The sequence below is a fragment of the Leptonotus elevatus genome, chromosome 1, assembly GCF_054856555.1.
Source record: "Leptonotus elevatus isolate MCC_2025b chromosome 1, RoL_Lele_1.0, whole genome shotgun sequence".
Classification (NCBI taxonomy): domain Eukaryota; kingdom Metazoa; phylum Chordata; class Actinopteri; order Syngnathiformes; family Syngnathidae; genus Leptonotus; species Leptonotus elevatus.
This window is the reverse complement of record NC_141239.1, coordinates 22,534,931-22,558,622: the sequence shown is the minus strand read 5'-3', so window position 1 is coordinate 22,558,622 and position 23,692 is coordinate 22,534,931. Positions and strand designations below refer to the sequence as shown.

At 39.4% G+C, this 23,692-nt stretch overlaps 1 protein-coding gene across 3 annotated transcripts in view; it reads left to right on the top strand.

Annotated features, from left to right (window-relative positions):
* rock1 (Rho-associated, coiled-coil containing protein kinase 1) overlaps positions 1–23,692 on the top strand; it is a 43,070-nt gene that overhangs the window by 1,003 nt on the left and 18,375 nt on the right. For all 3 annotated transcript variants that reach the window (XM_086084832.1, XM_086084823.1, XM_086084816.1), the window contains exons 2-9: positions 16,430–16,511; positions 18,816–18,916; positions 21,844–21,981; positions 22,077–22,252; positions 22,386–22,470; positions 22,547–22,691; positions 22,785–22,923; positions 23,250–23,341. In XM_086084832.1, coding sequence (XP_085940958.1) covers positions 16,430–16,511; positions 18,816–18,916; positions 21,844–21,981; positions 22,077–22,252; positions 22,386–22,470; positions 22,547–22,691; positions 22,785–22,923; positions 23,250–23,341 — 958 coding nt within the window. The remainder of the gene's footprint in view (positions 1–16,429; positions 16,512–18,815; positions 18,917–21,843; positions 21,982–22,076; positions 22,253–22,385; positions 22,471–22,546; positions 22,692–22,784; positions 22,924–23,249; positions 23,342–23,692) is intronic.

Here is a 23,692-nt window from a genome sequence, read left to right as displayed (position 1 = left end):
TCTCTATAAGTGGACTTTTTCTTTAATTTGACATACATCAGACGTCTGTTTGACCGTTTTTGTCGCCTTTACTAAGCTAATAAACAAGTTGCCACTTTGGGGGGGGGGAAAAGTCTCAGTTTAATCAATGGCGAGATTGAATTGCAAAAGTTAGTCGAAAATACAATTCAGATACACGCGTAGGCGTGTTACATATACACTACGGACCGATTTGAAAAACAAATCAGTTGCAACTCCTAGTGGTGTGTGATGTCATGATTAGCACTCCTAAGTACCTTTGACATGTGGGTGGCTAGGCTTGCTTGCTTGAGTCTGCACGAACCTGATGACATACTTTTGCGACCACTGTCATTAGGTTTAGTATTAGTCTATAGAGAATGAAGGTGCATGGTGTCTATAATTGTATGTTTACATGAATCTCCTCATCCTACATAATTTCCCCTGCATTTGATTTTTTTTAGTTTATATTCCTTCAAAACTGTCAAGGGACTATTCTGCACTTTGCTGCACAGCCCTTAGCCTCATCTTTGATTTCTGAGGCAAGTGCAGCAGCCATTGGAGTATTTTCATCATGCTGTTAGATCCTCATGCGTGTACAGTATTGGGCTGGCATTCAATAGGATGATGATGGGTTGTGTGGTCAGAGGGTTCGAAGCACATACACACGATGGCGAGTCGCTGAGGTCCCAGTGGACCGTATTGTTGTTAAAACGGCCCACCCGAGTGCAAAGGTGACTTAAATGTCACTCAGTCCTTTCGTGGCAGCTCTGCTTTGGTTTTTGGGAAGGACTGAGCTGATTTGGTTTTACAGTTTCTTCACATCGGCTGTTCCTGGCTTCAAGGGGATGGGAGAGATGGAGGACTGAAGTGTGGCTTATTGGATCAAATTAGTCAAGAAGTCAATATGAAAATATTCTCATTCAATGTTGAGATGAGTTCCATTGCTTCAATGGTCATGTAACCCCAATTTGTGCCGCATAACTAAGGTCCTGCGCAATCTATCAATGGCAGTTTTCAGTCAATTTAGAGTTGTTGTTTTTTTGCAGGAATTATTGTAAGATTGTGACATGCACAGACACCACTTTTTTTCGGACCAAACTACAAGTACATTTGAGTACATAGCAATAGGGCGTACTGATATTTGATAATGCCAGCATTACATACTGCAAATGGGGTCAGATATTTCAGATTTTTTTTTCCCAAAGGTAAAACCTACAAGAATAACAAACGAAACTTGACACTGTGGATGCGAACTCAGCGCTTGCCAGACGGCACCCAAGCGGAGTTCATCATCCATTTTGCAGACTAGAACATCATACGCAGTCGCCTAAAGTGTTGTCAGACGTACAGTCTCGGCTAATTAACAGTAAAACTCAAATGTACCACAGTCTATGACATGTTGTAGTAGTATTGTATAGGGGTTTACTTAGTTTACCGCGTTGTACATGTTTTGAGGTTGCCAATGGTGCCTAATGAAGCAAGTTGCCCAACAGTGTTAGAAAACATGGTCGTGAGTCACATGAAGGCGTGCTCTCGTACTATGTTTTTCATTAGATTTTTTCCCCTTCGTTTTTATGGTCTAGGAAGGTTTTTTTCTATTCAATATTTACTGTTATTCTGACTTAACTAGTAGGGGTGTGCCAACAAATCGATTCTCATTTAGTACGATTCAGAATCGCTTTTATTTAAATTATTTTATACTGCCTTCCCTTTGTTTGTGTGTGCCTTTATTGGGAGCGCTGTTCATGTTGTACCCAATTTGGCCACTTAGGGGCAGTGTGGTTCCTTATGGTTACACTGTTAAGTTGTCGCCACATTAGAGAGTAGAAGGAAAAAGTCCCGATCAAGTTATTCCACAAAAATTATTTTTTTTGCAGCGTGGAGCCCATCTTTTGAGTGATAAAAGTGCCGCAAGTAGCGCGCTAATTAGCATTAGCGAGTCAGACTGGAGTAGACCATTACGATTCCTTGAACATCTGTAGATTGAAGCAAAAATCATGGTCAATCAAATCATTTTGAATAAAAAAATCGTTCTTAATCGAAAATCGATTCTGAATTGAATCGCACACCCCAAAAATCAGAATCGAATCGTGAGACATTCAAAGATTCCCACCCCTAATAACTAGTACATTAGCGTATGTAACTGTAATTTTAGATGATTTCATGAGGGCTGCACGATAATGCTATTTTCAACCGATATGATAAACCAATAATTTAGAAAGTTCCGATGTCGATAACCGATAAGTAAGCCGATAATTGTTTGCAAAATTAACTTAAATACAAATATACTTTTGAGTTCTACTGTAAGTCTAACATGTACAAATCCATTTTTGAAACATTGTGTAAAGCATCATGAAGCTGAATTTTGTCAATATCTCTGCTTCAAAGACAACCAGTAACTCATTTAAAATTTTGCCAAAACATAACAGTCTATTATTATCGGCGGATTTCTTTATTATCTGGTTTAGCTGTATGACGTCAGATTGGTCGGTAATAACCGATAATTCGATTATATTACCGTGCATCCCTAAATTTCATGTATTATTTACTAGACTGGTTAGCGTTCACACCTGGGCTTTATGCTGCTTGTTTGATGCGCACCGGGTGTCACATGAAAGCGTTCACATTATTTACCAAATGGGACAAAAAGTGGGAACACAGCCTTTAACTTGTAGCTCACCACAAGAATGCCTTGCGGTTATGTAACTTCCTCGGTATTATAGTGCCATTGACTCATTCATCCGCATAAGCCATTTGATTAATGGATTTATTTAGGCCACTAGTGCCAGGTAGGTAGTCCAGCATATTAAAGGAACACCAGGCTGACACTTTTACGCACTAGCCACATTCAAACTGCATTCCTTCTAGTAAAGCTATGATTTTTTTTTAAACGTATGTGCATGTCAGACAGAAGCAGGACACTGGCGCGTTTACATAACATTAACAATTCATAGTGATCTCAAAGCCACAGTGACGATTGCTCTCAACTTGTGGTGCTTACATCTACCAGCCACTGATCACGATTGGTTGATTTCCGTGAAAAAGAACGTGATCGGCATACGTGCATCATTGCTGATCACAAAAAAACAATCACACATCTCGTACTTTGCAACCTGCAGCCAACGAGAGACCAGCCCGTGTGCGATGTAGCGGCCCCTCCCACTTTTTAACTGCACACTACACACCAAACCAGTAACTGAATGATAATACATTTTCTGCACTGTCAATTTCAAATAATGTCCTGTTTTTCGATAATCCATGGATGGAATGTTCTATTTATCTATGAATCTAAAAAATTATTGATGGATAATAATAATGGAGCAGCTCTAATATGAACTAATTCACTGCCATTGGCGGCTAAAGACGTCAAAAATTTATTAGAACTATTTCTATTAGTTTTAACAATTTTTTTCCAATTTTGTTAAGAGTATGAAAACCTAGATTTTTTTTTATTGTACATCTAGAACAGATATAAAATATGCCACTTTATAAACTCGCAAATTTGCCACTTAATAAACTTTATAAAGTTTTTTTTCTTTATTAAGTAGCAAATTTGCCACTTTATAAAGCGGCAAATTTACAATTTGTTTTCTCGCAAATTTGCCACTTTCTAAACTCCCAAATTGGCCACTTATAAAATGTCAAATTTGCTAGTTTTTTCTTGGAATATTACTCCCCCCACCCTGGAATAAATACATTATACATGGCCCTAATACACCGTCATACTAGTAACACAGGTGCTCAAAAAAAAAAAAGGGGTTTATGGGAAATGGAACACATTTCTATCTGTTCTAAATGTACCATTTTTTTTCCTAGGTTTTCATACTCTTGTTAACAAAAGTGTATATATTTTTTTAAACTAATAGAAACAGTTACGTATTTTAAGGCGCACCTAAAAGTCTTTAATTTTCTCAAAAACCAACAGCGCGCCTTGTTTTTAAATAGGCCATTCATTGAAGGTGTGCCTTATAGTGTGAAAAATACGGTAAAATTAATTTTTGGCGTCTATAGCCATCAATGGCAGTAAATGAGTTGCAGCTAATGCATGATGATGTGACTCATGGATGATCTGTATCAAAATGGGCAGCATAAAACTCAGACCGGAACACCCCTACTTATACAGAAAGTGGCTGTGTATAATGCGTCTGGGATGTTAAGCTTTACACTCTTGTCACATTCTGCCGCTGACATTGCACCAGCAAATTCCCAGGTCGACTTCAAACCATGCGTCCCCTAATCTCGCCTCTGTCCCTTAAGCACTGGACAGTGAGATCCGAAAAGTAGTGAAACTGCCCACTAAGATGGCCAGTGTGAAGAAGACTAAGACTAAGTTTAGTATCCAAACTGTTACGGTGATGGCCCAGTGCCCGCATGTGAGAGTAATCCACAATGCATAGGGGTGCGACTTAACACGATTCTTACTTCTCTCGCCCTGTTGTTGTCGTCACAGCAACCAGTATTTTTTATTACACCAGGTGTTGGTCACACATATCATTACTGGGGGGTCCTCGGTTTACGATGGAACACCACAACGTGTGAACGTTTTGTCTGAATTTAGCCTGAAAGGAGAAAAAGAAGACGCAGCTCAGGGTTAGTCCATATCTGATTGAAAACTTGTAATTCAAGGAGCTAAACTAGTCTCAAGTAGTGTTTAAATGAAACCACCAATGAAATAACTCCAATAATTTGATTTCAAAAAAAAAAAGTCTGGACAAAATCAGTGCAGTGGTCATTTTCCCATATGGGATAATATTACTGTCGACTCGCTGGTGCAACACACCACGTGTAGAAATTAGTTGATAAGACGGTGGTGAACCAGGAGTTAAGAGTGCGTAATAGACAAAGAATGTCCATATTTTGGGATCATCTCACACCTAAAGGGGAAGTCAACCGTAAATATTTCTTGACAATAATATGTTATGTGTGACCTCATGACATTCTGATGAATATGACATTTGTGGAATATAGAATTATGAAGCAAAATCCAGTCGTTCTTATCCATCTCAGCGGGCGGCCATTTTGCCACTTGCTGTCGACTGATGATGTCATCACAGTTGCTCAAGGCTCAGGCAATGACCAATCACAGCTCACCTGTTTTCTGAAGCTGAGCTGTGATTGGTTATCTGAGTCTTGAGCAACTGTGATGTCATTTTCACGCGACAATACAATAATGTAAATTTTTTCCGCCATTTTTAAATTTTGTCTCAGTTTTAGTCCAGTTTCAATCACCGTTGTTAGTTATTATCATAGTTAGTCAACTTTAGCCTGTTTTTATTTAGTCCATTTTTAGTCGACTATAAAGCTAGCATTTTAGTCTTTATTTTAGTCTAAGGAAACATAATTTTATTATTCTAGTTTTAGTCAACAAAAACTGTCAATGTTTTGGTCTAGTTTTAATCAGAACAATCCTTTAACGGCTAAAAAAAAAAAGTCAGCAGATTATGTTGAACATTTTGGATCTGAAACCATTTCACATAAAATGTCCTCCTCTGTTTGATGAAAAACAACTTCACACACAATTACAGTATATCAACAAGTGGCTCCTAAGGCTCCATGCGATAAACTAATTAGTTAGCAGTCGGATTAACATTATAGTTGGAACGTTATAGTCGTAGGATTAATGTTACGTTATAACTATAATTTTCTCTTCTTTTTTTTAACCTTTCACTGTGAATTCACTTTCGGTCTGTCCCATGTTTGTGCATGTTGCACTCGCTATTTGCAGATTTGAAAGGAGGTGTGTCACTATGTGTCACATGACAGTGTCACAAACGTGACAGATTAGCAGAGACAAGATTTTACAAAATCATATAATGTTCATCTTGTTTTTCTTAATGAACTAAACCATCCATTGCTTTTAATCCAGTTTTTATTAAGTGAAGTACATTTTCGTCTCGTCTTCGAGTCCCAGTTATTGTTTATTAATGAGGCCTCTAGTCTAGTTTTAGTCCGGTGAAAAATGTGTGTTGACGAAATTATTTTTGTTGAGTTTTCGTTGACGAAATTAACACTACTTGACAACAAGTGGCAAAATGTTGATAAAAACGGCTAGATGCTCATATTCCACTAATGCAATATTAACCAGAATACCATATTTAGACTACTGGGGCTACATATGATAGAACATATTATTGTCAAGAGAATCAATTTGGATTGACTACCCCTTCTATTTAAAAATAAAATGTAATATGACACCATCACTCAACATGCAGCCTGGCTCGCCGTTAGCCATTTAGTTGCCAGCTGCTAACCTGAAGTCACAGCCGCTGTCTCGACACTCGTTCCCCGATGCCCATGCCACTCACCAGGGCAGACCACACCTTTTTGGAACGGACTCTCTATACCTGTATATCGCAGCCTCTCGCAAATAAAAGCCACTTGGTCTCTGTGACCTCCCATCCTGTTGCAGACAGAGCCAATTAAAGTCACCTAAAAGTGCGCGCACACTACTTTTTTAATGGGCCAAAGCCGCGGGGACTGCTCACGCTGGCAGCCTTGCACACAAGCTTGTTGTTTTTTTTTCTCCTCCCCCCCCCCTTTTCTATTTCACCCCCTCGCCGCAATCCGCCTTGATCGATGAATGGAGGCCTTTTGCCGAGCCGTCGCGCAACTCCGCCCAGCGTTTAATAAAATTCCATCCTAATCAAATAACCTCTTGTCTTCGGACCGGCCCCCCGAGTTTCCCCAGTGTGTCCCAAAGCCATTCCGCTGCACGCCCGGCGACGTTTGAAGCAAGGCAGACTGCTCTGAGGTAGCAGGGTGTGGGCTCCAGCTCTCTTCGCCATAAACCAAAATTATGTGCACTGAAGACTCATGTTTCTGAAGGCAGCGGCGAAACAGAACATTAGGCTCATAAAGCAGCCAACCGTGCTTGGTTATGAGTAATCGGTTCCATCAGAATACTCAATGCCGGCCTGTTCGCTCGCACTTTTCTGTACCTTGAGTCTCTTTGTTGTAGCGTAGCACTGTTGTGGTTTTCCTTTTCACAAGGGCCCTGTCATTTGTCTTGCGCCTTAGAAGCGGGCCTCTGGGCCTATCGAGGCCTGTGTTCCGTCCAACATTGTCCGTCTTTATCTTCTAACCCCCTAAATAAATCCTGCGTGGATGGAAGAGGGCCTTATCTGCATGGGTGCCCCCCTCCTCCTCAATCATGTTCCAGGCAGGCTCCTAAAAGAGGGATCACACTGGACAGAATTCCTGACATTGTGATCTGGAAGCTCCCTGACATTGGGGGGTCTGATCATTGTCCGCTTGTTGCTTTTGTGAACAGCTGATAGCTCTCAAAACGGAACGTCAGGCCTGTGTATAACGGTTGTTCACTTGTTTATATGAGCCGGTTCAATTTTAGGATACAGCTGGGCGATTATGGGAAAAATGATCATCACGATTATTTTGATTGAGATTGAAATCACGATTAATAAAATGATTCTTCATTGATTTTAAAATGTAATATTTTTTTTCAAGCACCTAAAGCGCAACTACTCAAAACTATGATCATAACAGCCTTACGCCCATTCATCCCTTCACACTTTATTCGTGAAACACTACTCCTTTTGTCAAGTATAACGTAACTTTATAAATATATGAAATTCAAGCCTCTTGCATTTTCATTCTTCATTTTCAAACTTAAGCATTACATAACCCTCTTTATCATATTTATTTTACCTTATGTTATTTTCACAAGTCTGCGGACTTAATGGGCTAGCTAACCTGGGACCTCGGGGATTGTATTTTTTGCCATGTCAAGTGGAAATGTGTTAATTTGACCCCCAAAAAGTCCTTGCATAAGCATGTATCTGTATTCTTGAATTTTGAGGAAAAGAAAATTCTGTGAATCTTTAAACAAACAAAAAAAGTTCAAATAATAATAAAAAATATTATATACTAAAACAGTAATTGCAAAGCAAATTACTGGTTGTTCCTGCGCGTTTTGGCCTTTTTAAGGACAGTGTGGTGCCGTGCATCCATGGTGTACGCTTACAATGAGAACAGAAGGAAGTTTTGATTGAGCTTGCGATTCATTCTATATCACCATTTATAGGTCATGATTTGATTCAATACCGATAAATACCAATACGAATCTGTCAGTTATTGCGATTTATATGTTTTACTAAAATTTTGAAAATAATATTCAGTAAAGTTGTACATATACTAGTTAGAAAAATCGATTCGCCAATATATCACGATTATTACAGCGCGCAATTCTCGAATCGATTCGATATGCGGCCGAATCGATTTTTAAACATCAATTTTTTATGGGAATATTCAACAAAACGTCTTACTTGGGTTTAGGACTCACACATTAAGCATTGAAGAATGTTATATTAATGGAACATTAAGCCTTAATATTTTATTTCAGTGCTGTTCAAACATGAAACAAACTGCAACCTGTTTGTTAAATGCAGTGGCTCAGTTACAAGCCTGAATTTTCAGATAAATACATTTTTATACAAATCTTACAGTGTACATGTACAATTGTACTGATTTGTATTTTCTAAATTTGAGTTAATTTTTTTTTTGCAATAATCAATTTATAGATTCGTATCGGGATTAATCGGCATGGAATCGAATCATGACCTATGAATCGTGATACGAATCGAATCGCCAGGCACTAGGCAATTCACACCCCTAATATATAGACCGTAAGATTTGTATGAAAATGTACTTCAGGCTTATAACTGTGAGCCACTGTATTAAACAAACGGGTTGCAATCTGTTTCATGTTTGAACAGCATTGAAATAAAATTTTAAGGCTTAATGTTAAAAATCGATTCGGCTGCATATTGAATGGATACGAAAATTGTGCGCTGTAACATCGCGATATATCGCCGAATCCATGTATTTAACACCCCTAGTGATTTATGGCTTAGAGGGGGGACTTATCACAATGCAAGAGATACTGCTTCATGAATTCATATCACAATTCCGGTTGATTTTAAAGGTTGCATGGATGTCTAATAGAACTAGTTCTACAATTTGAGACATTTACATCGGCTTTATTAAGACATTGCCTATTCTGTGTACTCCAAAGACGACATTTGCATGTCAAGGCAGGACCTTCTTGTTTTTCAAGCAAGTCATAAAAATGAGTTGAAGTCAATATCTGTGTCACAGACGGCACTTCAATGTGGCGTGTCAGTGCAGTAGAAAACATCAAGTAAGAAACCTCTACCACATCCTTTGCAGGATTATATTGAAAAAAAAAAGAAAGAAGAAACTTTCTGGTTGCCTGAAACTCCGAACTACATAGTGGTGTTAGTTAGCATACTAGCTAACAGAGACTCCTTCTGATATGGTGTCAAATTTGATGAGTTCACGGAGTGCACATCTTCCTATAGTTTTCTTTTGGCATGTAATAGTGCGGAGCCACTGAACAAATGAAGTTGCATTACACTAACTTGAATGACTGGCATACCTGGTGTGTGTGTGCATTACTTTTTGAGTCGGCTTAATAAAGTGAATGCTTATTATGTGTGCATGCAGTAATAATTAACACAGCGGTGTGAAAAATGTAATGCGACTCCTAGTCAGATTACTAGCATTGCTAGCGTTTTTGCAGACTCCTGTCTTCAGCATGTTTGGCAAAGGGTAACACGTTTTTTTTGTACTTGTTTCCAAACGTTTTGTGATGTATACAAAATAGCATTTTCAGTTTAAATGCCCCCACAATTCGTTATTAGATACCAACACTGTTAACTTTTTCACTGTTTTCCGCATGTATTTGGAAATGGTTACCATATCGATAAAACATCAATTTATAGACACTTTTTCAAATGTTTTGCTTTTCAGTGTGTTCTATCAATATGACAGTTTTTTTTTAACCTACTTTCAGTTAAAAAAGAAAAAAGTTCCTTGCAATTTGTCCCTGATTCCTAGCCAGATGCTAGCATTGCATTTTCACTCACTAGTTTTGGCTTGTACGTTGAAAGGGGAACACGACTGATTTTCAAAAAGGCCCACGTTGAGACATATTTTGTATTGTTAACCTTTTTCGGGCACCAACATATTTTCAAGACATTTTCAGTTATGATTTCTCGTCATATGCTTGGTGTCCTCAAAACCTCGCCATCATCAATATTTTTGCTGACATGCCTGTGCATTAGTTGCATTTCAAAATGCCATTTCTAATTTTAGAGACCTTTGTCGTTCACGAATAGCTCTTTGTTGCAAGGTGCTATCTGCACTGATAATACAGCTAATAACTAATTAGCCCTTGGGGTTAACAGAGGAAGATATTGGTGTCATGGATGGCAAATTGTGGCCATGTTTGATTAGTTGTTTTGTTTTTAAACTGAAGTGAAATATAATTACTCAATCATTCTCTTCTATGTATTACATGAGATAATTTATGAAAGTTGATTTCTTACCATCACCATGCTGTTTTCTCATTGTACTGCACGTCACTGTTGTGTTCGTACAATCAGTGTAGCGTGACCCGAATGCAGATCTAAGTTGAACTTGTTTAGCATTTGTTGCAAGAACAATTCATCTGCTCTCCTCTGCAAGTGGAAACTAAGGCTTGCTAAATTTATAGCTGATCTGCCCCATTTTCACTTCAGGTTCTTCGCTGGCTGTTGTAAACCGCACCCCTCAGCTGTTCAGGCCTGGGAAAAAACAATTGGCGGAGCTATTTGTAGCTTTGCATTCCCTCAACTGACCGATGATGTGCAGGAATGCATACTGAAACGACAGAGGCTCTTTATAATGGAGCAATTCTTCCTATGAACTCAGATGGGATGAAATCCACAGTGACCTCTACCTTGTCATTTTTTATTAGTTTGCAGGATCGTGCAAAAACTACTTTGCTGCCCCCCCCCCACTAAGCTTGTTTTTACTTCTGTTTTGGTTAAACTACTAAATTGAAATTACAGTTGATTAAACATTTTCTGTTGCTTAGATACTATGCCAAAACTGCTCTGCACTGAAATACTTCACTTTTGCTAAACTTATTTATAGAACAGACGAAAGAAGAAGAAAAACAATCGCAGCTGTAACAAAGTGCCTTCCAAATATCAATTGAATGTGAAACTCTAAATAATAATGTCAAGAGCAGTACAAGACTGCCACTTTTTGCTCCAGTTAGTGAAAACACGTGAGTTCTCTTCACTGTGGGAGTAGCACAATTATATTTTGACGCACGAACGTTTGTGACAGTGATTCTCTCTGGCTGGGAACTCGTAAGGAAGCCGAGTGCCCCCGTTTTTGCCACCTCTAGGTTGACTGTCACTACCGTTTATCCGCTGAACTTGTAAGCTATGTAGTCTTTCTAGGCAAGCAGGATTTCCTGTCACTTGTTGTTATGTACAGTATGAGCGCGTTAACCAACTTTGGCAATTTTTCCATGTTACACTTTTTCTTTCTTTTTTTTCTTTTACCTGAACAGCGAGGAAGCATTGTAGGATTTCGTACGCTTTGGATTGGGTTCACGTGTTTGCTTGATCTCGTGTTTCCCCGAGACAGACAGTCTGCACAATGGCCCACATGTGGAACGCATATTGTCTTGAAGAGGTGGCAGAAAAGGAAGTGACAAGTCGGGTCCGCATGCCTCGTGCTGGCATGCACAACGGGGATGATGTGGCTGAATCTCCCATGGAAAACTTACACTCGCACTTAAATGTCTGGAAAAGAGCTTGCGTCGCGTGCAAATTCCTCTCTCCAAAAGCTTAAAAGAAATAATTACCATATGTAATGTCAACCGCTTAATGCTGCGTTGTGCGCTGATATTCACATTTTTTCGAGCTGGCTTTATTACCGCATCACATTTATGGCGTTTCTTTTAACATCATCACACATTCAAACACCCTAAAGATGTCCCAAGGGTGGGTGCTGCTAGTTCTTGGTTATGATTTGAACCTAGGACTCCCTGTATGTAGTCCTTACATAATCCGTCTACCAATATTTACCAGCAGAGTATTTTGGACCTTTGAATGCTTTTAGCATTTTAGGTCGCCACTCCTGTTTCATGCCCAGCCAATAAATGACTCCTTATCAGGCTCCTATAGCGCTTAATGACCGACCATGTTTCATTGTGGAGGTGTGTATGTTGGCATAGAGTATAATAGAAATTCACTGTCAATATTTGTACAAAGCTCGCACGCGGAGATTGTGCAAAATAGGCTCATCAGGTAGGCGTTCGAGTGAACGCTGCACTACAATTGCATTCAACACGACAGACTGTAAGTCGTGTGCCTCAGGTCTCAAACTTTACACCCCTGTTCTGGGCTTTCCCATATTCCCTTTCACACAACCGCCGTCCAGCCTTTGGAGCTACCGCCAAAGCTGTGAAATTTCCTGGTTGATTTTGCCTCCCCATTCAATATCACTACTGTTCCCCTCTATAAATTCACAGCAGTATTGAATTAAAGGTGCTACATCAAAACAAGTGGTCTGTACCACATTTGAGCACCATGCCGCAGGGTCATCAAGCTCAGTGTTTGACAGACATTTGGTAAGATGGCAGTCATGTCGTTGTTTGTATGGCATCACCTCGGCTAAAGCTACCAAAAACTGCTCTGTTACAAAATCTGCTCACCAGATAGCAATAAAAATGTTCGGATAGTTTTTGATAGGGTGACAGGGGAGGTTGAAAGCAGCGCCTGCCGCCTGGTTACTACAACGTCACTGCACAGAAAGATCTAATTCTGCGTGTAGTTTACATACTCTGTAACATCCTTGTTAAATGCAGACCTAAGATTTACTTGATTGTAATCCCCCTGATTTCCTTGCAGCAGTGCAGATTGTATCTAATAGTGGGTCTCTTGTTTGCTCACTGAAGATTGTTGCGTAGTTCACTCATAGCCCGGGGCTACATATACGAACACGACTCAACTGTAGGCCACTAGAATGATCAATTCCAGGATCGTCACAGGTTTGTGCAACTATGGCCTCCAGAACTCATTATTCACCCGCTATTGTCACTCAAGCTATCTTTTTTTAAAGAGATGAAGATGAAACAATACCACACCGAAAATCCCTTCTTTAACATTTAGCTTAGCTGTGTCTTTGTGAGGTCACTCTTCATAGAAAGCAGGTCCTGAGCTGACCAGACATAATTTAATTTGTACTCCATGTTAGCTTTAGGCAAGGCTTCTCGACTAGATCGAGTAGAGCGGTTTGAGTTTACATAATTCATTTTGTCTTCAAATAACTTTCAATCTTTAACTGAAATGCTAAGTTGACTAAAACTCCATCTTTCAAGATCATTGATTCTCGCTTCACTGGCATTACCTGCAGACCCAGTTGCAGACTTTGAACTGCTTCAGTTCTCATGTATGTTTTTGTTTTGCCCATAAATGGGCCACATTCACTAAATGTACTCTAACTGCAATACCTGCTTCTTTAGTCATGTTGGTGTTTCAGTGGCCTGCTTGTGATTTTCTTTGTTTTTTCCTTCATTTGTTCTCCCACTGGACCACATGCACAGGCCTCCGCTCCCTCCTCTTTTCCGTCACAGCGTTTAAGTGCTGGCGCGGAGTGAAAAGAAGCCAAGCCAAGCCGCGCCGTATGTGACTCTACTCAACGGGATGGGACCCCCTCCTCTTTCTTCTTCTTCATCTTTCCTCCTCTTCCTTCACTTTTTTCATGGAGAACTTGTTTGGCCACATACCTAAAATAGCTTCTCTGACGTGTACAGTCCTGTTATGGAATGTTACTGTGGCTGTCCAGAGTTCTCTGCGGCAGGAAGTTATGCAAACATAACTCTGCTGAGCACAGAGCCTTGTGATTAGGGTCCTGAAGGACTTCGTTCTCCTCTCTTTTTTTTTTTGTCCCTTCTGTGTAGACTGGCAGAATACCTTATGGCCTGCAACAAGGCACCCTTTTATCCTTTGGTTCGACGAGTCAGTTCCATGCTTTTACAGCACAACCTATACACAGGACAATGGCAGAGTTGTGTTTTTGCCCTTAGACACCACCACAGTGTATTTGAAACATCATCATTCAAATCATGCAGCATGAAACACATGATCCAATGCATAACACATCATGTGACAAACGTGGTGGAGTCCATGTTATGGCAGGAATATGAATTGTATACCAAATACCTTCTGAGTTGCAGATGGCCTGTAGCTAAACGTAGCGACTTATAAAGTCAAGACTTTCTGAAGGCAAGAAAAAGGAGATAAACTGTAATGGCCAATTCATTGGTCTGACTTAAAACCAGTAGAGTATGCTTTTCATTTGCAAAACACAAAACTAAAAGTAAAAAGACCCACAAAAAAATCATCAAGCAGCAAGCAAAGGCGCAGAAAAACCTCTTGCCCCTGAAAATTGAGGTACTCTATTTCATTCTTTAAAAAATTCCATATTTCTGTATCACCTCTTGAATTAAAGATGAATGCCTACAATATAGTCTCGTGTTGATCGTTAAATTGTAATCTACATTATTTGTAATGTGGGTTGTATGAAAAGCAAAACCGTTGTCCAAGGAGCTAAGGAATTAACTGCATGTTGTTTTGCTTCTTTCTTCTTCTTTCTGAAAAACTTCGCCTCCTGTTTTCCACCTTTTCCCTACATCCCTCCAAACCTGACTGCCCCCACCCCTTTTTAGCTTCCAGCCGACCCAGAGAGGGTTTGCTTGTTTTGTCTCCTGGTGTGGGGGGTATGGCCCTGATCTCCTGTGTTGAGCTCCGAGCAGCAGCAGCACTATTTAAGTGGCTTCTTTGTTTTGTCTGAGCCCCCGATGCGCCATGTATCATCGTTAAAGCATTATCTAACGGTTTAGAAAAGCCATAATGATAAGAGAGTAAAATAGCTTAGAAAATTGTGCATTATTTCATGAAAAATAAATTCTCGTGCTGAGAATGCTGACCATTGTCGAGTGCTTGAACGTTTGTGTGCCTATCTTATTTCAGTCATTCTGGATTATGGCAGATTAGACTAAATCCCGACCGCTGACATTTATGGTCATGCCTCGTCTGAGACAGGATAATGTGCGTGTCACAGAATAAAAAAACCCCAACAAAAAACATTTCTCTCAGTGACACAATCAGCCCAATTTCTAAAACCTAATGACGGTCAGGAAACTGCTGGGCGGGAGTAGCCGCTGTACTTTTGGTACGCGTCACAGCCCTTGCATTGTAAAGTCCACATAGTCGCAGGCACCTCCCTGCTCCCTCAGTCATCAAAAAGTACTTAGTTGCTTCACATGCTTGAATTAGAAACTCGGTGACCATGGTGGAAAGTGAAGCCATCTTTTTAATGCCAAGCTATTCAAGTTTTTCCACCTGCTAAATTTTTTTGCCTTATTTTATGAATCATCACGCTCTGCCATCTGACTGTAGACATGAAGTACTTGAGGCACAGTAGCAGAATTAAACCCTGAAGCACACTGAAACAAGACCTATTCCTGAACAATGTTCATAAATGTGCTTGTGACTAGGGATAGAGCGATTATCGGTGCCGATATTTGACATTTTGACAAATATCGGCATCGGCCTTTTTATGAATTTGAAGGCCGATTAAGCTGGTATGTATCTCACTGAACGGTGAATGCTCGCGAATGTAGCAATTTTAGGGTTTTCATCAGGATTTGTCAGATGTTCACAGACAGTTTTTATTTGTCGCAAAGACATTTACAACAAAAATTCCAAATTTGGCTACATTAGCAATCATTTGACCCCTCAGTGAGATACAGGGAACTTTTCATTTATGTATTAATTCAAATTTCCACTTAATAAAAATGATGCTGATACTGGGAACCCCCTACACTTTCTATTTTAATTAATTTAAATAAAACATTTTTTTAAATTAATTGATTGTAGAGGAATCATCATGTCTTGAAACGACTTGAGTAAAATAGAATGATTCATTCGAGTTTGTTAATCTCTGCCCAGCATGACATTGCAATGGACACAGAAGTTGAGAACATTTAGTTCAGACAGACAGATATCGGTACTCTAAGCCCTTAAAAAATACTGTATATATTTGGAAAAAAATATTGATTAATTGTTCGTTAATTCTCACCATTGTTGATCAAATATACTGTCTTTAGTTGTAAAAGCGTTTTCACCTTTATTTCCTGCCAGAAGTAGGCTAGGGGATGACAAATAAGACACAGCTGCAGAGACACGGGGAAGTCTGTTTCAGGGAATTTCGCTATGCCAGGCCAGTGGTAGGCAGTTTAACGCACTACGCCAAGTTACACCGGACTCTGCTGCTATGACGTCATCTAATTATCTGCCGTTTCGCTCTGCGAAGGCGCCCACATAGTTAGAGCAATGCATTTTTATGTAGCAAAAAAACATTTATCAACAAAAAAAGGCTGTTGAAGTACTACTATGGTACTGTATGCAGTTACATGTACAGTAAAAGACAATAAGTAATCCAACCAAGTGTTGCTTAGCATCTTTTAGCAAACGCATAACACATTTTAAGCAAGATTCTTATTTTTTGTCACTCCGCATGCTCATCCACCGCTTCTCCCTCGCAGGACGGTCTGGATGCGTTGGTGTACGACCTGGACTTTCCTGCCCTGAGGAAAAACAAGAGCATTGACAACTTCTTGAATAGATGTAAGTAGTCTTCCATCTCCCGTCCATTGCCGCTTTACACAGGCCCCGTCGTTACATGTATGACACGTTTCAGCCTCAGAAAAGAAGGTTGATTTGGGGTCACTGCCTCTATGCAAGCTTGGACACAATAGGTGTCTGCTGCTTAGTGTCCCCAACAAAGAGGCTTTCATAGATGCCTGGTGACCCACATGATGCCTATCGCTATGGCTTGTTTTGTTGTTTTTGTCCCAACATCACACAGGGAACCCCAATAATTACTATTTTTTATATCATGTTACCAACCTGTAAATTACTTGGTTCTCATTTAGCATCTTATCACAATATTTCATTATTTACTGGGGTGGTTTGAAGTGGCAATTCTTTTTTGGGGTTCAAATTCATATTTTCTGTATTGCATGTAGACAAAACTCCCACCCAAAAAGTGTAGGTTTTTGTCTTTTTATGGGGAACAAATCATATCAGGGAGGGGGAAATAGGAAAATTGAGGAGAAAGAAGTTGCAATTATACAAAAAAAAACCATGACCATTTTATGTGATTGTTCATATAATTGGAGACATTTTTTTATTAGTAGAATCGATAAAAAAAAAAAATCAACTATTACAAAGAAGTTTTAATCTTTGAGTAGACACAACTGCAAAAGCAGTCACATGTATTAATGCTGTATTCTTATTAAATTTGTTTTTAATCTGAACCTGCTAATTTGGCACGCATGGATATGCCTGCCACCACTTTTTTCAGACCAAATACTTAGAAATCACGATATCACATACCAGTACTTGCTTAATAATGCTATTATGCCTTACAGTTGTGATTAAAATGTTTGATTGTAATTAAATATTGTTCAAAAACACCAAATTTTTTAACCTTTATTTTATTTAACTTTCATTGAATAAGATAAAAATTTCACTAAATGAAAACACTTTTACAAAAATGTTATTGAAAAATATTACTTTGCACAGATGGTTACACCTATAAAAATAAAAAGAAGAACATTAGATACAACTTTCAAAAGCCCACAGCCCTACGGTTAAGGCTATAATATCTAACCTTACAACCTTTCTAGCCAATCGATAGCATTTGTGGAAAATCACAAAAAAAGTCTGGTTTTGCCACATTTGTAGTTGCCTTTTTGTGAAGGCCATTACTTGGCCTCTCAGTGGCCTTTAAACATTTGATTCGGCTGAGAGCAATTGGATGTTTCCTATTTGAATTTCAACCCAAGTTTCTCCAAACCCTTAGGCAAGAACTGTCATTAGTCATCCCTTCAATTCTTTTTGCATCAGTACTGTGGTATGGGTAGTGTTGTGTAGCGACATCAGTGACGTATATGTACTAATGGACTGGTGCGTCTTGTATTGCCTAAGGGGCTGCCTTTTATTAATCCTCTTCCCGTTCTTTCCACACTGATCACATTAGCTTGATTGCTCTGTTCTGTACAGTTAAATGTATTTCCTGTAACACATTCGGTACATAGCTCCTGCAACACCTGCTGGGGTTTCACCAATGGAGGGAAATGAGTCATTCAAAATATTTTTGTGCAATAGCCCAGACTTTTATGTGTGTGTTATTTGGATGCTTTGCCATGCCAACTCTCGTTAATACCAGACATAAAACCAGCTTTTCTTTAGCCAACTTGGCAATGTTTCCTTTTAAGGGGGTGCATGCATACCAACAATTGTACCAAATTTGAGCATTTCCTCTTTGTTCCAATCAAAGTCAATACAGACCATATTCTCGGATGTCTCTAAAAAAAAATCATCTAGAGCCATGCTCTTGTGGTGTTCTGTGGTTCCCCTGACTGCTTGGGAAAAAGTGAAAGATCATAAAGTTTTAGTATTTATGATGGCACGGAGTCGGGCCAAGTTACGAACTTCTCGATTGTGACCTTAAAACATGGACAAATGGGAATCTGGACACAAGTCTCCCAAGTCATTCACCACAAATTGGTAAAACAACAAGATGTAGTTTACAAACAAAACGTACTGGTAATTACCAGATAAGCAAACTGTTAGCTTAGCATCACCATTTTCTTCTTCTACGACTGCGCCGCCTTGCTCATGGTACTGTGACAGACATTGCGTGGAGTGTGTTGTGTTGGTGATCAGTACACCGCACACTAAAATAACAGTTGGCACACACAGTATTTTTCTTCACCATACGTTATCTGTAGTCTTACAAAAAAAAAAGATTATAAAAATCATGTCTGTGGCTCAGTGTAGCATTGTTAGGCAGCGAGCACACTAGCTTAATGAAATCAATACAAATTCACGTCTTGAAAATGATATTCTTGTTTTTTTCCATAGATAAGGATACCATTAGTAAAATCCGTGACCTGCGGATGAAAGCGGAAGACTATGAGGTGGTCAAAGTCATTGGGAGAGGTGCATTCGGGGAGGTGCAGCTGGTAAGTTTACACTCTTTGTTTATCTCTTTTGCTATAGCAGGGGTTTTTCCTGGCTGAAATTGAGGCGGAGGTGGTATCCTTCTGACTAAGATGGGCACCTGGCGGTATCGGTGCCAATACCAGTCTTATTTTATATGCCAATATAAATGGTATCGGTACTCAGGGTGGTCGTTTTACGTTCAAGGACAAGAAATTAGAAATTATATGAATACAAAAATTCCATTAACTTCATGCAATTTTAAGGAAAAATAATATATTGGGATATATAGGTCTTTCTTTAAAACCATCTGTCATTTATGGGTGGGCAATTTTATTTTCTAATAGTGTCGGTATTTGGTATTAGTAGCAGTGACTACTCAAGAGTTGCATATCGGCCGGGAAAAAGCGGTATCAAACATCCCTAATCCTGACCATGCGCCATGACGTGCATGTATTCTGTAAATTCCTCTGACTCGCTTTCATTTTTTTACAGGTAACATATAATAATTCCATATTTCAATCATAAGAATAATAGTTCCAATAAGAATATGACTATTATCATGTTAAAGCATTCATTCATTATCAGTCACTTAGGCTGTAGGTGGTGAGCAAATAAGGTAGAGGTGGCCGCCTCTTGTACACAGGAAAAACCCTGTATACAGTGGATCGTCAAAAAGTTGGCATGGTACAATTAGGCCTTCTATGACCTAAATATAACAAATAATGACTCAAAAGTGAAACTCTCAATCTTGGCAAATCTTGTGGGACTTCAGCTCAGTGATTAGTCGTTTTAACTGTGTTTGATTTTTCTTGGGCTTTTTAAAGTAATTATTACATTTATTTATTTTTGCCACGGGAAAAAGGGCACCAGTGAGGGGGAAAGTAGGATGAATACAATAGAGCATTAAATAGAATGTGTTGCAACATACAGGCATGTGATTTTTCCGCTAATTCGCGGAATTCCGCTTTTTTTTTATCTCCCCCCAAAAAAAAAAATCCGATTTCGTCTCTCTACAGCATTCCGTTTTAGTGTTTCCGCAACTGAAATGAAACCGATCTTGCGATTGGCGGAAGTCTCCGTGTTGACCAATAAGAGCGCTTGTTATAAAGGCATAGGCGTATGCCATTGTTACTGGACCAATAAACGCGCTTGTTATAAAGGCACAGGAGTATGCCATTGTTCATTTCTCAGACGTTTTTGCCGGGTGTTTAAAGAAATGTCCGTGATCGAACGCAAAGATGCTCCGCGAGTTAAGGAAATTGACAAGATCGTAAAAAACAAGTTTCGATGGGACTGGTTAGAGAAGGATATATCTACAAATGTTGGAAAGAAGACTGTGACGAATTTGTTCAGTGACTTTATTCGGAAGATCGATCGTGACTATGGTGGGAGAGGTTTCAAAGCTCTTGAAAGTCACGCAAAGAGCAAAAAACACGTGAAAGAACTCCAGTCAAGAACAACAAATTATTCCATCGCTGGAAGTTTCGGTGCCCGAACGAAAACTCCAAAACTTTACGGCCTCCATCCCTTATTGACATCACAATCGGAAGCGGTAATAGAGAGACGTGATCCACCCCAACAACCTGTACCAGTTGCTGACAGAGTCGTGAATTTTGAGGTCGGTGGTAAACGTTTCAAATTAATCGAAATCAAATTTTCGAAAATATTATAACGTAATAAAAATGGTCATAAATATTTAACATGGTTAATCATTGACACAAACTCAAATGAATGCTGCATGTTTGCACTTTTCAGGTTTCAATATGTTGACTATCTTGATGTATGCAGTTACAGAGATGATCTTAGTCAATCCGAATGCATGATTGTGTTTTTACCAGAGCTTGCTGCATGAGGTATTTTATGTTTTTGTTATGCATTATGTATTAAATTAAGAATGATTGATTAAATGATTTATTGCATGGTAAATATATATGATGATATTCTCAGTGATAGTTTTTAAAAGCAAAGGCAGTCCAATGTTTTTGAATGTGACTGATTTTTGAGTTGACTAAAACTGCAATTTTATATGGGATAGTTCAATATACATTGAAAATTTATGCTGTTGTTTTGTCTATTTCTTTGTCATCTGAGTGCATTGAAAGTACTCAAAAACACGGAAAACCCATGAGCTCTGGACCTAGCTGAGTGCCCGCGGCCCCCAGACCCCCGGCTAAATTTTCAGATAATTTCACTTTGGTCAAATCACATGCCTGAACATAGGACAAATTCTGGTTTATCATATTGTGTATATAAATATATACGTACAATACAGTTCTTCAAATATCAATTACATGCATAAATTTCAATTTCTGTATTCTGATGTTGTAGAATTAATGGAAATTTACAACATTTAGAATGCAAGAGAAAAGGTGAATTATAGGATATACAGGTACATTTGGAAAGGTTACCCCACGTAAGGTGTGAATTTTCTCTTTGAAAGGAAATTCTCCAAAAGTGGGGATTATCCGATTGTAGAACATTTTGTAAGTAGAATTATTTTAATTCAGATTATAAATTATTTATCCCTTAATTTGGAGATTTTCTTAATGTAAATGCTTTTGATTGGCTTCAGTTCGTTGAGAAATTGTGAATTATAGGTTGTTTTGTTTTGTTTTGTTTTGTGTTTTTTTGGTGGAAAATGTGGAATGATGGTAAACGTGGAAATATGTGGACTGGGATCTCCTGAATGAGCTGAATATATGAATATGGAATAGTTTGAATTGGTTGAGATATTTGAAAGTTTTGGAATGTCAAAAATAAAAACAGAAGAAAAACTAAAATAAGATTAGAAATTATGTGCACAATGATTTATTTTTGATTTATTTATTTAATTTTGCTTTCCTGTCGCATCATGCTTAACTTTGGAGTTTCCACTGAACGATGATTTGTTATGATGCCGCTATGTGTTTATTTTTAAGTGATCCTAAACTTCACCACTCATCTACAGGTGAGGCACAAAGCCACATGCAAAGTGTACGCCATGAAGTTGCTGAGCAAGTTTGAGATGATCAAAAGGTCAGACTCTGCTTTCTTTTGGGAGGAGAGGGACATCATGGCTTTTGCCAACAGCTCCTGGGTGGTGCAGGTACGTCCCGACCACCCAACACCGTCTTTTTATGCCCGCTTGCTGGATAAAATATGTATGCTCTCATCCAAACTCACCTTTCGTCATTCTTTCAGCTTTTCTTTGCATTCCAAGACGACCGCTACCTCTACATGGTGATGGAATACATGCCCGGCGGGGATTTGGTCAATTTGATGAGCAATTACGACGTCCCGGAGAAGTGGGCTCGCTTTTATACAGCCGAGGTGGTGCTGGCTCTGGATGGTATCCACGCCATGGGCTTTATTCATAGGTATCAACAGCTCGTCGTCTTTATTTTACATCAACAGTAGAAATCTGTTAAGTTTCAGAAACAACCGTATCTGATCAAACGGTGTCTGTAAACGCCATATTATGTCCTCTATAAATAAATGCAAACTTTGTAGGGATGTGAAGCCTGACAACATGTTGCTGGACAAAGCGGGCCACCTAAAACTGGCAGATTTTGGCACCTGCATGAAAATGAACAAGGTATTTTTGTCCTTGTGAATAATAATCTGGGTTTATTCTGCAAAAAATGTTAAATGTGTGCCGCTTGCTCTTTTAGGACGGTATGGTACGATGCGACACGGCTGTGGGAACACCGGACTACATTTCGCCCGAGGTACTGAAATCCCAAGGAGGAGATGGCTACTACGGCAGGGAGTGCGACTGGTGGTCGGTGGGAGTGTTTCTCTATGAAATGCTAGTTGGTGAGTCGCTCTGATCGATACAACATGTCAACGTGCCGATTAATGGTGAAAACATACGTTTGTTTATTGTAATTTACCAATATGCTTTTTCAGGCGATACGCCGTTTTACGCAGACTCGCTGGTCGGCACCTACAGCAAAATAATGAACCACAAAAACGCGCTGACCTTCCCCGACGACAGCGACATCTCCAATGACGCCAAGAACCTCATTTGTGCCTTCCTGACGGACAGGTAACACACCCATGAAAATTGTGTTTAGTTGGCCTGGGATGTCTCTCTTACCCATTTATTTTAATAAGGGTACTCTCCATATTTCTTGCATGCCGTCTGAATCTATTTTGCTTATTTCGTTTTGGACACGCTTCAAACATTAAGGCGTTTTGACAAGGCATGATATCTGATTCCATGCATGTTTGTTATTCATGCTGCCATGACTCATATCCAATTGTGCCACTTGAGGGGAATTTTTATTTTATTTTATCACTTGAGCCATGCCGTGCAAATCTAGGCTACGGTCTAATTAAGACTGAGCAATGTATTCCCCCTCCTGCCAACAGGGAGGTCCGCCTGGGCCGGAACGGTGTGGATGAGATCAAGAGGCACCCTTTCTTCAAGAATGATCAGTGGACGTGGGAGAACATCAGAGACGGTAAGCACTCTGATTACCATGTAACATAGGTCTCAGATCAGACTGATCATTGACAGTGCAGAGGCCAATAAAGGACAGACACAATATTAATGCTTGGGGTACTGACACCAGAGCAGGCAGAGATTAGAACTGCGGCAAATCCTGCAGCTGTAGTCCGCTCTTAACCGGGTTTATATTTAATTCTTCACTCAGCTAAAGTCAGCACTTTGGCGTAGCGTTTGCGAAAGGCTGACTCCGCTAGCTGCTGGCTTTGCCTTGTTTTAGAGAGGATTTTTTAAATCGAGGTTTGTGACCCAGGACTGAAGTATTGTGTCCGACCGAGCTTATGGGGTGTAACAGTATGCAAAAATA